At 36.2% G+C, this 16638-nt stretch overlaps 1 protein-coding gene across 2 annotated transcripts in view; it reads right to left on the reverse strand.

Annotated features, from left to right (window-relative positions):
* Stk31 (serine/threonine kinase 31) overlaps positions 1-16638 on the reverse strand; it is a 148773-nt gene that overhangs the window by 128105 nt on the left and 4030 nt on the right. For both annotated transcript variants that reach the window (XM_032905289.1, XM_032905290.1), the window contains 3 exons: positions 12292-12390; positions 4639-4713; positions 3145-3303 (listed from right to left, as the gene is read on the reverse strand). In XM_032905289.1, coding sequence (XP_032761180.1) covers positions 3145-3303; positions 4639-4713; positions 12292-12390 — 333 coding nt within the window. The remainder of the gene's footprint in view (positions 1-3144; positions 3304-4638; positions 4714-12291; positions 12391-16638) is intronic.

Here is a 16638-nt window from a genome sequence, read left to right on the forward strand (position 1 = left end):
ACACTGAGAAAAGCTCTAATAAAATGTATTTGAGATTGGAAAGTACCTTAAGACTTCATTTTATCAGGAACTTTATTACTGTTGAGAATCTTAATTCCTAAAATTACTTTGATATAATCTAAGTCTTCTTTTCTTCTCAATTTCTCTCCTGACTTCAGCCTATACTATAAATAATACTTCAGAATATACAAAGTATAAATTCAAAATTAAAAATGAGAGATTACTGCTCATATTTACCTGTTCATATCTTCCTTGAAACAGGGGAACCATTAAAATAAATGGACCTTCTCTTTCTTAAGCTTTATTTTTAACTATAGTCTCAATAGATATGAAAAGAGTATAATTGGCTGGGGTAGGAATACAGTGCTTACCTAGTACTTAGGACAGCCTACATTCAAACCCCAACCCCACTACCAAAAAGAATATATATGAATGATGTATGCCAACCAAGTAAGACTTACGTCAACAGCAATCATAAAAACAAGAATGTAAAAAACCAAAAAATAAAACTAGCCTCACTTTTAAAAAATAAAAAAAAACTCAGTATCCAAAAAATTTTAGAAAACTGTAAAGATATTTTATTCCCCTAACTCTATGGGGAAGTAGATATATAAAGACAGAAATAAAACCCATTAAAAGTCCCAAAGTTTCCTTATACATGGGCTCTTTTTAATCACTCTAATGAATTTGTAGACTTCTGAGAATTTTTTTCAATGTAAAAAATGCATTGTATGACAAAGAAAATATTTCAGTGTGGGTTTGATTTAACAACATATTAAGAACATGCAGACATGGAAGAATGCATCTAAAGGATCAAAAGTGATTCAATTATATGTGCTAAAAGATGACCGATCATTGCTATTATTAAAAAGACAAGGGGAGGTCACTGTCCCTAGATGGGAACTTACTACTGTGGTTTTACTGAACTGATGTTAAACTGCCTTCTACGTTACATTTATATCCACAGATGAGTGAAGTTCTCAGCCTTTATGAGACAGTAGTACCGGATGTTGCCTTGTCCTGTCCATCTTCTGGAAAAGGTTTTGTTATGAAGATAACATAATGCTATCCTGTGTTTTGCAGATCTGCAAAGCCACTGGAGAGGCAATCAGATAGAATGTACTTCTACCTACCTTACAACCCTACTGCGGTGAATTACTTTAAAAAAAAAATCCAAAAGGTACCCACCGTACATGGGTAAAAAAGAGCATTCCAGAGACTATAAGGTTATTAAATAAGAACTCCAATGCCAGAAGGCAGCTTTTCTAGATGGATATGATGTGCCTGTCAAACTCTCATCTAAACACATGTATTTAGATATAACACCTCAACTCATAATCCCTGAGGAAGCTCCTGAGATCAAGTGATTGTTACTGTGACATGGTGACCTATTTCTTAGCTATAAATAGACATCTATCTATTGGCAACCCCTTCAAGGCTCAGGAATTCAAGGCTTAAGGTTGAAGAGGGCACAGAAAGAATATAAGAGCCAAAGGAAAGGGTATAGTATTGGATAATAGTTTCCTCCTAAATTAAAACATTCCATTCTGCAGGAATCTCCTTAAGCAGAAAGGTAAACAATTCAAAATAGCTTCAGGGAATCCCTGACCAGATTCACTAGGCCCCTCCCTGCCCGAGTAAGCAAGAAAAGTTGAGAGTCCCCCTCAGAAGAGGAAGCTGAATCACCAAGAAGCCTCTGAAATGGGATGACCTGCCATAAAGACTCAGACAAGCTAAAGTATAAAATAAAATAAAATAAAATAAAATAAAATAAAATAAAATAAAATAAAATAGACTTTCAGAGGAAAAAAGCTAAAGTCTCTGATACAAAAATAGCTCCTGAGAAAGCAAAAGTCAGCCCAGCTCACTCAGAGAGGTTTAGACCAAAGGCATCTGGAAAGGATACTCTGAAAAATCTGCTGAGCTGCCTGCAGGCTGTGCAGTGCTCTCCAAGTCCTAGCTTTGTGAGCTGTCACCCATACTGGGTGGGCTTTGGTAATCAAGCCTTTGAGCCACTTCTGCTCCTCCAAGTAACCCAATAAAACTCTTTGGTTCACCAAGTTTGGACTTCGGTGATATCCATACTTTAGTCTGTCATGGGATAACCCACTGGTGTGAGTAGACATATGTGTGTCTCCCCAGAAAAGTTTTGTCATACAACAAACAGAAGGGGAAAAAGTTTATTTGCCTTATAATTCCAAGTTATATTCAACACTGTAGGGAAGTCACAAAAGCTGAAACAGCCAACCATACCACATCCTTGCTTAAAAGTAGAGAGAAATGAATATATCCATGTTACCTGATTGTTCCTCTCATCTAGCTATCTCCTGTATTATATCATTCAAGAAACCCTACCCAGGGAATGCTACTGCCCACATGTATGAATTGCGCCTTCTCACATCAACAAGCTCTCACATACATGTCCACAGGCCAGGCCGTGTAGCAGGCCGTGCCCTTCTCCCCAATTCCCTCTGCCTTGCTAAAATCTTAGATTGCATCCCTAAAACTAGCCACCACAGTCTATTCCCTTATTTGGCTGCTGCCTCCCCCTGAGGCTGACCACCAAGGTCCACCAATCAAACTACTTAAGTTGAGCAATCAAAAGTCCCTGTGGCTCACCGAATTAACATGCCCAATTCAAATCTCATCCTAACATGAGGTTCCCCTCAGACCTCTATAAACTGTCATTTTCCTATGTGCTACGTCTGTCTCCTCTCTATCCAGAGGCAGTCCTTTGCCCCTCCCAGGCAAATATCCCTACTCCCTTTCTCTCTCATCTTGTATCTCCTGTCTTTGTCTCTTATTCCATGCTCTCTGTCCCTATGGGTCAAATGTTTCTCCTTTGTGCTAAGAACTTGGTCTTGAGAGTACTAAGCCAATACTTCTCCTAACAGTATTTATGCTCATTTATCTGTTTGGTAAGAACCAAGGATCAAAACCAGGGTCTGATCATAGTGAATAAGTGTTCTTCCACGAACTGTATCCATAACCCTGAATTACTTTTTCAGATTTTATTTTTCATATTTTCATAAATTACTTTATCATATTTTTCTAAACAAATTCAGAATTTAATAGTGTATATGCTTTCAAGTTTATAGTTTCAAGTATAATATATTAACAAAAGTATTTAAATGTATGACTTGCCTGATCAAACTGGGTAACTTCTTGACCAGAAGGAATCTGTAGTCCCCAAAGTCTATACTTCTTGGCAATACTAGAAAACTGTAGCTCCGGAGGAATTTCTACTATATCAGATCGGTTTAGAATTTCAGTATTTCCATAGTCTATGTACCTCACCAGGCACTAGAAAAAATTGGATGCAAACAGTAGTACTAAACATAGACTACAAATTTGTAAACAAAATCTATGTTACTTCAGATGATGGACACTTTCAGAAATACTAGTTAACAACCTCAAAAAAAAAAATCCTACATTTGGGACTAATTTCCAAGAATACCATTTGTCATTTGTCTTTTTTAACCACTGGTTTTTATACAAACGTGAGTATATGGCATTGTGATCCTTTCTAATCACTAATATTAAAATCAATCTACATTCTTAAGTTCACACTGAAAATGGTAGATCCTGGGGGGACATCCCCCCCACAGGAAAAAAAATAAACCCACTCTGGCTATACCTTGAAACTGACCAAATTCACCCTTATGTCCTGTTCAAAGTTTCTTCTGGGCATTATATAGAGAGCTCAGCAACTAAAAGCACTGACTGCTCTTCCAGAAGACCCAGGTTCAGTTCCCAGCACCCACATGGCAGCTCACAACGATCTGTAACTCCAGCTCCAACACTTTCTTCTGGCCTCCACAGACACTACACACGGTACACATACCATACACATGGTCATACAGAGAGAACTCCTAGACACACTTTTTTTTAATTTTTTAAAATTTTCCAGAAGTATATTACAAAATCATACATTATCTCATGCCTTAATTTAAAATCTTAAAGTCAATCCAAAAGATAAGTGTAAAATATATTCTTCAACTGTCAAATTATGGGAAAATTTATATTAGAAAAGTTGACTTCACAAAGATAAAACCTTATAGCAATAGTAAGTCATATTTTAAAAAACAAACCAACCAGAGAAATTATGAAATTTTCCACTTATTTTACCAAGAAAAATATTTATCACACATATACATTATGAAATATATCTATTTTTAGACAGCCTGATGATTGTACAGAAACTTAAAATTCTGAAAAATATTTTTGAATCTTATCTTGTTTTAAGAAATTAATCTATTTCCATATTCACAAAAAATACTTTCATAATGTTGTTTATAAAACTAGACATTATCACTGTGAATAAACAATAATACTCAACAGGCATTAAGTTTCAGAAGCAATGGCTTAGTAGGTTAAGGATGTTTGCTGTTATGGCTGATGACCTGAGTTCAATCCCAGGACCCACTCAGTGGTTAGGAGGAATCAACGCCCTCAGGCCTCACATACGCTATGCACTATTTTGTGTGTGTGTGTGTGTGTGTGTGTGTGCATAAATACATGTACACATATATACACAAAAATAAATAATTGTAAACAAATTAAAAACTATATTTTTAGAAAGTGTTGTAACCAAAATAAACATTTCTAAAGCCCAAAATATGAATACATATTTCCTGCCTTATCGTCGCTGATAGTTTTTAGCACTTTGCATCTGTACCAGCACTTATCTTCAGAAAACAATCCACCATAAATCTGTAGAAGAAAAAAATTGTCACTATGATTAAAAGCATACTAAGTAGGTCAGGATGTAACATTGTGCACTATTTTATGTTAATAATTACTTTTTATACAATAACTTATCTAATTATTCTGACATACCTGTGAGGCAGGTACTTTGTTTATACCATTATGTATCCTAGTCATAACCTAGTCTTCAGCAGAACCAAGATTCAAACTTCTGACTCTAGAATCCATTAGCAGGCTACCTCTCAAAAAGGTAGATAAAATGTTAAAAAAAAAAAAAAGGCCCCTTCTAGGAGAGGACAATACTCAGCCACCTCAGTCATGTACTTCCAACAACCACATATGACTGTATTGAGTCTACATAACCATGGGGCCATCAACATCCAGGAACAGATAAAGGAGAAGCCTAGGGGAGCTCATGTCATTCCTGAACAATTTCTGGATCAATCAAGTAATAGTCACTGCCTTTCAGTTGTGCACCTACAAGTGAACCCACCAGGCTCCAACGCTCACAAAGATTTCTCTGGTTAAACTAAAAGGGCTACAAAACAAAGCAGAAAGTTATGAATCTGGGAAAGGCAAGGAGGAAACAGGATGATAGAGATGGTATGGGAAAAGGATGAGCAGAATGCATTGTATATGTACATATGAAACTGTTGAAGAACTAAAGTGAATTTGAGGGTAACCTGAAGGACAAGAAAAGACCATGGCAGAATGCAGAAATCCAAGGTAACTACCATGGAAGGTCTTACAACCTCCTCCACCACATATGTGCCCGAACCCCAAGAACACTGAGGTTGCAGTGTTCCTACTGGCCCCTCACACGACTAGGAGCCTGCTTGGAGCCACAGGAATCTGAGGTTATCACCTTTCAATTAAGCACAGCTGTTCCAGAAACTCACTCCATAAGTATTCTTTTTATTTTATTCTCTATTATTTAATCTTCAGTCTTGCATATACGTCTCATCAAGATGACCTTGTGTTCAGATACTGTTCAGACAGGTTTCAGGACTATTTCCCTCAGTCTAACATAAAGCATTCTCTATTACACACTTCTCTGATGTCTCATATATCACCACGCTTATTCCTATGTCTTCCTTTCATCTTATCACCTCTTATTTTTACTTAATTACAACACTCCACAGATATAACAACCTCCAATATCTGTGGACCCTAACAGAATCCTAAGTTTCCACTCCTAGTTACATTATACACCTTGATTTTTTTTTCTTTTCAAAGTGAAGCTAATACTGTGCTGGCTAGATTTATGTCAACTTGACACAAACTGCAGTCATTTAAGAGAAGAGAACCTCAAATGAGACAACATCTCCATAAGGTCAGGGTGTGGGCCAGTGTTCTGTCATAGCAATAGAAACCTAACTAAGACAAATACTTAATCCTTATCCTTACCCATTCCACCTCCCTACCACTCCTAATTTTATTAACTAAAGTCTGAGTATATTCTATACTATCCTTTGTTATTTATCCCCCAGCAGCTATGGAAGCCAAAGGGGCACTGTCATTAACTGGCTAGTATAGTATCTCCATTGTAGTAATATCAAGCAGCTGTGGTTGATCTCAAAATTTATATCCTGCTCAGAAAGTAATATATAATTCATACCAAGCATCCTGAGCTCCTAACTGGGATCTATTTTCTGAACTATACACTCAACTCTATCACATCTAAGCCCCACAAAAATATTGCAAATACTTCAACTGAAAGAATATAGCTGATATAAAAACATATGTGTACCAAGTAAAATAACACATATGTCAATCCTAACGCAGTGACATAACACACACACACACACACACACAAAAGACAAAATAATCCCTCCAAATATTACTAATCTTCTAGCAATGACATCTAGAAAAAATGAGTTAAATGAAATCACAGAGAGCTCCAAAGAATTGTAACTATGTTCAAGGAAATCAAAGGAAACAAGCTCATGCCTGATTGAGAACACAAAACAGATGGATAAAATAAGGAAAACTAGGTAATACCATGAAATTAAACAAAGAGAAATACTGAGAAAAAACAATAAAATGTTGGAAATAAAAAATAATAAAATCAAATTAAAAGCCCTATAAAATGCCTAACAGAATAGATCATGGAGAGGACTGAATATATGAGCTTGAGGACAAGGTTGGGGAACTGGAACAATCAAACAAGGCAAAGTTAAAACAGTAAGGAAGGTAACAAGAAATTTCATCTGAAAGGGCATAGAAAAGAAAAAGAATACAGAAATCTAAAGATTAAGTTTAGATTTAAGTTTTAAGAATCATAATAGAAACTTTCGCAGAGTTGAGAAAGGAGATGCATAACAATTCAGATACAAGAGGCATTTACACCAACACCAGAAAAGAACCACATATTGTCAATATAATTAAAATTCAAATATATAGGATAAAGAAAGTATTCTGAAAGCAGCAAGAGAGAAACACCACAAATAAAGATAGGTCCATCAAAATAACAGCAGATTTTTCAGTGAAATTTTAAAAGTCAGGAGGGCCTGAACAGGTGTATTTCAAGTTTTAAAAAACAATTGCCGACCCAGACTACTATGCCTAGCAAAGCTCCCCGTCACAATTCAAGAAAAAAATAAAAGCTCCCCATGATAAAAACCAGCTAAAGGAATTTATGACCACCACTCCAGCTCTACAGCAAAATATTTCAAGAAATTCATTAAACAGCAGAGTAAAACAAACCCATCCATGAAGCCGCAGGAAAGGCTAACCTATCCTATCAAATAAAGCACTGCTGAAAAACAACTGGGTCCTTGAAGAAATAGAGAAGTGAATAAAAATAAATGAATAAAAATAAATTCCTAAAACCAAATAAAAATGAAAACATGATGTGCCAAGACCTATGGAATACAATGAAAGCATCCTAAGGGAATCTGTGTAGTCTAAGTGCCTACATTAAGAAATCTGAGGGGTTGGGGATTTAGCTCAGTGGTAGAGTGCTTGCCTAGGAAGCGCAAGGCCCTGGGTTCGATCCCCAGCTCCAAAAAAAAAAGAACCAAAAAAAAAAAAAAAGAAATCTGAGAACCCTCAAATAAAGAAGTCAAATATTCATTCACCTTAGAACCCTGGAAAAAGAAACATCAAATAACAAATCAGTAACTGAAAAGAAATAAGCCCAAAAAAAAAAATGAAATGAGGCAAAATATACAAAGAATCAATTAAATAAATACTTGGTTCTTTGAAAACATAATAAAACTGAGAAACCCTTATCCAAATAACCAAAATAAAAAAGAAATTACCCCAAGTGATAAAGTGAAAAAAGGGAGTCTTTATAGCAATTACCAATGAAATGAGAAAATCATTAGATATTACCTTGAAAACATACATTCACACAAAGCAGAAATACTAAAAGAAACTCATAAATTCCTAAGCCATCTGAGATGAATAATTTAAACAGGTCTGTCTATAACAAACAGTGAATCTGAATGAGTAATTTAAAATTTCCTAACTAAAAGAATTCCAGGCCCAGCTGAAATCACTGGTGAATTTTACCAATCTTCAAAGAAGAACCACCACTAATTCTTCACACACCTTACCATTAAAAAAAGGAGAAAGTATCATCACCCAACTCTATTTAGTAAGTTAGCATTACTCTAATACCAAAAGTAAATAAAGACACAATAACAACAAAAAGAAAATTACAGATTCCCATAATGAAATTACACAGTCAAAAATATCAACAAACTATTTTCAAACTTAATTAAAGAACACATCAAAAATATCATCTGCCATAACCAAGCTGTCTTTATTGCAGAGATGAAGAAATGGTTCAATGTACATAAATCAAGTCCCTTTGACTAACTGGTCAGAGAAGTCTCAGGAGTCTGGAAAACTTAGCATAGACTACTGCATTGCTCTTGGCTGACCATCATTAACTAGATGGTAAGACTCTATTGACCCAACACACTTTGGTTTTAGGACATAGAGAAATAAAACTGCAACTTTACTGAAAACTTCCTACCTGCTTGCTATCTTTCACAGTGCCATAAGTGCTATCTAAGCTACTGGGGAAGCCATTCCTGGTTCTACCCAGAAGTAAATAGTGACTACTACAATATTGTTCTACAAGGCAAGATGTAACCACCGTAGTGGTAGTAACCAATCACTTTCTGACTGGATTTAAGGCCTGTTCCATAGAAGGAAGGAGTTCATGCCTGGTAGGAGAGCCTACTAGTGTTGTCTTGCTAAATGGGCATGTTGTCAAACTGCCTTCTAAATATGTATGCCCATGTTTTTTGCCAACTTGACATAAGCTAGTCATTTTGGAAGAGGGAACCTCAATTGAGAAAATGCCCCCACCAGATTGGTCTGTGGGCAAACCTGTGGGGCATTTTCTTGATTGATGTTTGATATGGGAGAGCCTAGCTGACTGTAAGTGGTATCGCCCCTGACCAGATAGTCCTGAGTTGTGTAAGAAAGAAGGTTAAGCAAGACAGAAAACAATGTTCCTCCATGGTCTCTGCTTCAGTTCCTGGCCTAGGTTCCTGCCTTGAATTTCTGCCCTGAATTCCAAATGGACTACAACTTACAAGGTAAAATAAACCCTTTCCTTCCCAAGTTTCTTTTGCTCATTGGGTTTGTCATAGCAACGGAAAGCAAACTAAGACAACTTATGTTTATACTCACATCTTAGTGCTACTTTTAACTCTGGCAGAGAAGTTATTTTCTGTAGTGGCAGCAGTTAATTCACAAACTCTTTATTAGTCCAAATGTTGAGACTAAGTGACTACTGAGTACAAAGCCCTATTGAGTACAACCTCTAAGGCTCAGAGGACATCATGAAAGAAAGGGCAGAAAGACTCTAAGAGCTGGAAAATGGATTCTCCTGGATATGGCATGGTCCATGCACTTACAAATTCACTCCAGCACTTACCTGCATCAGACCTACCTAAGATCAGTCAGCACTCTAGAAGGGAGCACTTATTAGGCCCAGTAAGCTACAAAAAAAAACCTCAAAAAGACAGAGAGAGAAAAGCATAAAACTCAGAGGGAACATATCAGGGTGTCTGAGAAGAGTGAGTGAAGGGATTTGGGGTTAGATAGTACCGAGATGTACCATACACATATATGAAATTGTCAAAGAATAAATAAAAGATCCTCAATAAAGGAAAAGAAATGCCAATCAAAAAAAAGTTTAAAAATGTAAAAAGGTATTATAAAAGGAACAAAATTTAAAAAGTATCTTACTGTTTTAATGTCTGAAAAACCAGGTAAAATATGTTTACACCTAAACATAACAAGAATAGTCTATTTAAATGTAATCCTGAACCTGGTAGAATCCATATTTCCTATGAGTCAAGCATAATTTTTATGCTTTTTACTTTATATAAGGACATTACAAACATTTTTAACAAGAAAAAAACTAAAATTCTCAAGTTTCTGTGTTCTTAGTTAACTTCAAAGTCACTAATAATTTTGGAGGCCAATGCATTATCAGATAAATTTGCTATATATTTGCCTCTACAAGTTGTGTGAGTTGTAGTAACAGTCACTAGGCAAGGACTTGAAGGCCACTTTTGATCCATTGGGCCTACAGATGTCTGTGTCTAGAACCAGACCAAAAGATCTGTGTCCTTTAAGACTTTAACCTTTTAGTTAAATGTGAAAATAACAGACCACAGAAGACAGACAAACACAGAACACAGGTTTTGAAAGATCTGTGCCTATTCACAGAAAAGGCACATACTTCTTTCTGGAGCCTCTTCCTCATTATTCCTATACTGTAACTCCTCAGGTCCCTGGAGGTGAGAGACTAAACTGCAAGCAGAGCCAGGTCTCCATTTTTTTTTTTTTTTTTTTTTTTTTTGGCCAATTAGGTTCTCTTCATTTATCCCTCTCTCTTGAATTACTGTTTGATTAAGCAACAACAAAAATCAAATGCTTTACTGCTGCATGATTAACTGAATAAATTAGACAATATTCTTAAAACCAAGCTTTCACTTAAATTTATACTTTAGTTTAATGATGTTTAATAGAAGAGCTAAGAAATATTATGAATGTTGCTCCTGCCTCAGCTCTACTGACATTGTGACTGATGGTTCTTTGTTTAGAGGGAAAAGCTGTAGAGGGTGTTTACCATCACTTCCTTTGGCTTTCACCCATTTGATGCCAGTAGGACCACTTCCAGTTGTGACAACCAAAAGTATCTCCTTTCATTGTCAATTGTCTCCTAAGAGTGAAAGTGTTGGATATGAAACTCACTCCACAGTGATAACCACTTAAAAACATACATTCTTAAAAACAACATATTGTCTCCATGGAAACAAAAAATAGATCTGAGAGTAGGATACAAGGGAAATCTTAGTTATTATAATAGATAGCCCTCCAAAGTCCTACCCTACCAGGCAACATATATAATTTATCCATAATATGATATTATAATGTCTTGTTGGAGAAGACCCACCAGGAAAAAAATTAGTCAAAAATGCTTCTTAGGAAGAAATAATGAGAAAAAGGCAGCAAGCTTAGCCAAAACAAGTGAACCTCAGCTTTGACAGACCCTTTCTCAAAAAAAAAAGGAAATCAAGAAGGACAATCTATCTCTCTATCTCTCTCCCTGCCCCATCCTTCCCTCCCCTCTGGGCTGCCCCCCAGCCCCCAACCCCCCCCCTGCACCCCCATTCCTCCCCCCACCCCAATCCCCTGGGTCTCTGACCCACTCTCTCTTTCCTCTCTGATCAGTTTCAAACCCAGGACAAGTGGCGGAGGTGCCCATTTACCATAACAAAGTGGACCTGCCCTCCAGGTTCTCCCAGCATCCTGCAGTCCTTACCAGTTACAGAGTACGACTAGCATACCCTGCCCCCTACCCAAATTTCCAGCCCAGGGGCTTGGCTACCCTTCCCTCAAAGGCTCTTTCCTATATAATCTAGACATTTTGGTCACCTGCCTTTTATACCTTTGGACTCCTCACTGCTGCACCTGGTCCCCTCTCTCCCCTCTCCCTTCCCCTCTCCCGACAAGACCCAGCTCAGACTGGCATGCCCACTCTGGACATGCTTTCCCACATATCTTTAATAAATTCTCCTCTCCACGATGCCTAGAAGCAATCATGTCCTTTCCTTGCCTTTCCCTTTTATTCCTTTTTTTCATTAATTCTCCCCCTCTGCCTTCCTTCCCTATCCCCCATCTCTCTGTAGATGAAAAGTTGAAACAAGAAAGAGAAATCACATATCAAAAAAGAAAATATTAATATATGTCAGATTTCAAATGATTTTCAAAAGGTAATTAAGTTAGCCACAGACTAGGAGCAAGTACGAGCCACACATACAGAAGACAGACTCATATCAATACGGAGGGCTGAAGACAGAGCTCGTTAGTAGAGTACTCACCCAAGGTGTACAGGCCCCATGCTTAATCGAGAGTGATTCACATTGTAGTTCATCAGAATTTCTGTCCATAAGTCATTTTTTAACAAATAAATTTTAGTAAATTTACTATGTAGTTTATACAAAATCTGTCTCTGTCATTCAAACAGGCCACAAATTCCAAAATCTAGAATCTAAAATCTAGAAAAGCTGATAGGTAGGATAAATGACTATATGCAGGAATAAAGCTCACCTTCTTAGGATCAAGATTCCCAAAAACTGAATTAGCATGAGGACAAACTTCCGAAAGTGAACACCCAATCTTCATAATATCCTTATTTCTACTGACATTCTAAGAAGAAAACAGAAAACGTATGAGATTCAATAATTTATTTTCTGAGAGTATCATATAAAATTGAGGGTTCTAGGTCTAATATTTAAGGAACTTTAGAGCACTGGGAATTAGATCACATTCTTGTGCTACCATTTTCTTCATAATTCAAATGAGTTCTTATAAGAAATGACACTAAGCTTAGATAGAATTCAAATAAAGTGCCAAATATTATTAACTCATAATAAACAGGTTTCTTAAAAAAAATAACTGGGTAATTATAGTAACCGAAAATAAACAAATGCTCAAAGAAAGACTAAGACATGTTTAGAAGAAATGGAACCAACCTATGCTCTTTGGCCAACTTCTGCTCCACTAGCCAGACATGAAGAATTCAAACAGCAAAAATAAATATAACAGCAACCAATTACAACCTGTGGCATATCCACTAGTCACACTGTTGTCACATAAAGAAATGAATAATTAAGTGGCAGAAAAGAAGTGACCCTCACAGAAAAACAATGAATAGAAGCAGCAGGAATAAAGAAATATGAAAGGCCAACATTAGGCCAGTACAATACCAAGAAAACATAAAAATTTAGGAGTAAAAAGTTAGGAAAAACAAGACTAGTCAATTCCATGTGTCTTTCTCTAAAACATTTATTAATTACAAAGGAAAATATTAATTATATTTTTAAGAAATGAACATCTCAACCAAGTAGATTTAAGTTAACATATCTAATAAAACATGATGACATCAGGAAGCCCAATTCAATGCACACAATAGACACAACATCATCTATGGGCATTTTAGCTAATTTATGAGAAATCATCAAACAAACCCATATTAACAGATACTTTATAAAAACTGGGACACATCCAAAATATTCAAAGTCAAGAAATTTGATAAAGTAGCAAAGGTTAGAAGTCTCTTTAAGATACAATGGGGAAATCTTAGAATGGATCATGGAACATGAAAAACAACTGGTAAAATTTGAAATAATGTCTAGATAAAGTTCAAATGATAATACTGTGCCAATATTAATTTTCTGACTTTTGTCCCACTGTGCTATGGTTAATATAAGAAGTTACCATTAATGGAAACTGGGTGAGAAGTACACAAAAAGCCTTTGAACTGATTCTGAATTTTACTGTGAATAAATTTCTTCAAATTAGAAGAAATTAAATATAAGCTGGGAGTGGAACTGCACACCTACAACCCCAGCACTTGGGAGGTAGGAATGCAGGAGGACCTTAAGTTTGAGGCCAGCTGGACTGTAGTGCCTCAAAAACACCTATAAAATCAAATATATACACACATACATCAAGCTTTATAGAAACACAAGAATAAAATATTCAATGAGGCTATAATGTCTGGTGATAGAAAACCTCTCAAAGAGCAGTTCCAAGAGACTGTGATGAATGCCAATGTCACCGTACAAAAAAACAAGAACTAGGAGTTGTAGTAATAGCAAAGTTGGTAAAACATATTTATCTAGAATGCATGAGGCCCTGGGTTCAATCCCCAGCACAAAAAGAGAAGAAGGGGAGGAGAGGGACAGGGAAAGAGAGGAGGAGGAGATGGAGGGAGGGAAGGAAGGAAAGAAAGGAAGAAAAGAACGGAGAAAGGAAAGAAAGAGATGAAGGCAAAATACTTTCATTGCCATTCGTCTGGCTAAGAATACTGACAATCCTGAAGTATTCTCTTGACAGAAATCATAGATCTTCACCCTAGTTTGCCTATATATTCCCAAATCTCTACCTATGTGTCTCTGCGCTCATTTCAACATAATCTCAAAAAGAGCTTATGTTTTGCATCTTGGGATAGGCATTAGATGGATAAGAATAGCAACAGTAGTTTTAATCTTTTTTTAATTCATTCACCTAAGAAATATTTTCTAACTTTTTGCAGTGTGTATTGCTGTGAGTTTGAGACCTGCCTGATCTACAGAGTGAGGTTCAGGATAGTCAGAGCTATACAAAGAAAAATAAATAAAAAAATAAAATAAAATAAAAAATAGCAATATAATATAAAAAGAGAAATACAAAATGTCTTGTTCATATTTATACCAACATCATGAGTGCACCTTCTTCTAGCATTGCAAATGGAACCCTTTTCCATTTGGCAAGTACTTTACAACTAAACCACATCCGCAGTCTTTGTTTATTGAACAGGGTCTAAGTTTTCAAGCCAGCTGCAAACTCAAGGTCCTCTTGCTTCAGCCCCACAGGAGCTGGAATTACCATGCCTAGTTTGCTGATAAGATTTTGAAACAATATTTTGGTTATACTACATAAGTAAAAATATGTATTAAAATTAATTTTACCTGTTCCTTTTACTTGCACCAATGTAGCTGCTAAAACTAGTTTTTAATTACTCATAGGATTCACACTGTATTTCTACAATAATAGCACTAATCTAGGAAGTATTAAGTTAGTACATACATAGTTCCTACATGACCTTAAATGTATTATCTGTCATTCAGTGTGGGTTACCACTAAGTGGTACATGTGCTAGTCCTTACAATACAGAACCACACAGATCCACAACATGTGAGCACCATTTAAAAATTATATGTACCACTGGAGAAACAGATCAGCTGTTAAGAGCTCTGGTTGTTCTTCCAAAGGAATGATCCAATACCCTCTTCTGACCTCCACAGACACCAGGTACATAAGTTGTACACAGGTCATAAACACAGCAAAACACACATGCATATAATTTTTAAAAACAAAGTCTGTGCCTAAGTATACAGTTTATCACAAATTCTGCCCATTTTTCTGTAGTTTTTTAAAAAACTCTTAATCATATTCTTATATAGCTCTTTATAACTTCTAATTTACACTGTCCACTTAACCTCATCATAAAGGAGTTCCCAAGCCATGGAAAGTGAAGTTAAATGTGATTTCCTCCCCTGTCCCCATCATGTATAGCGTGCAGAATCAAAAATTCATCAGTAGAGTACATTAGAGATTCACTTCTCAACATTTGAAACCTAAGAACTTTGGTGCTTAATATTGTTTTGTTGTTTTGTTTTGTCGAGAAAACATATAGACCTGGCTGTCCTTGGAGATCTACCTGCCTCTGCCTCCCAAGTGCTGGGATAAAAGCGGTGCGACCACCACACCATGCTTAACTTTGTATTTAAAACTAAATATACTTTCCTGATTTGCAGTCAATCACTGAAATAAGACACACTTTATTAGTTCTACAAATTTTATAATTATATCAATACTTATCTCACCATAAAGCACAGGTCATTTGAAAAAGAGACTGGGTTTTCTGTTGTCTTCATCTCCCAGTGGCTATAGTAGGATACTTTTCTCTCCCTAGCTTTACTCCCTTTACAGTCTACCACTACCTGACAAGCTAGAAACGTTCAAGAAACTTCTTTGAAATGGTCTAAGTGTATTCGAAATGATCCAATGTTTAACATATCACCTGGGCTTCCTCACAACATAATTTCTCACAAAACAATGCTGTCCTAAACCCCAGCATGGAAGAGGGGAAGTAGGCACCCCTAGCAAAGAAGCTACTCAAAATTGATAGCTTCTGGGAAAGAAAAAAATCAGTGTTTCTTATTGGAGTGATACTGGATACATCGATCACATTGTGGAGTAGGCCTTAGGTTCAGGACTAGTCAGTCAACACAAACTGAACACTATGGGTTTTCAGTTTGTTTTAAAGAAAGACAAAGAAAGTGAAATTGTGTGGGTAGGGAGGTAAGTAAGGATCTAGGGGTTGGGAGTGGGAATAATAAAATCAGAATATACTATGAAATTCTAAAAGAACAAAAAATTAAAAATATAACAGAAATATGCTAAAATGTTATTTTATAAAGGTATGAATTGTGTATTTAACTATAGTTAATAAGTTAAATATAATTAATATTATTTTTAATTAGATTGCCCCAAACCTCCATCAACAGAACTATTTACTTTTATACCAAGAAAATTGGGAAAACACAAAATTTCTGCGTGTGACTTACAAGTAGGCCAACTTAGAAAAGTGCTACTGATTTTCAGCAAATGGTGCTGGTTAAACTGGAGGTCAACATGCAGAAGAATGCAGATCGATCCATGCTTATCACCCTGTACAAAGCTTAAGTCCAAGTGGATCAAGGACCTCCCATCAAACCAGACACACTCAAACTAATAGAAGAAAAAACTAGGGAAGCATCTGGAACACAACTATTTACAAATGGGATCTCATAAAACCAAAAGCAAAAAAATGGTCAGGACAAAGCGGCAACCAAAGATTTCTTTACC

The sequence above is a fragment of the Rattus rattus genome, chromosome 6 (genome assembly GCF_011064425.1).
Source record: "Rattus rattus isolate New Zealand chromosome 6, Rrattus_CSIRO_v1, whole genome shotgun sequence".
Classification (NCBI taxonomy): domain Eukaryota; kingdom Metazoa; phylum Chordata; class Mammalia; order Rodentia; family Muridae; genus Rattus; species Rattus rattus.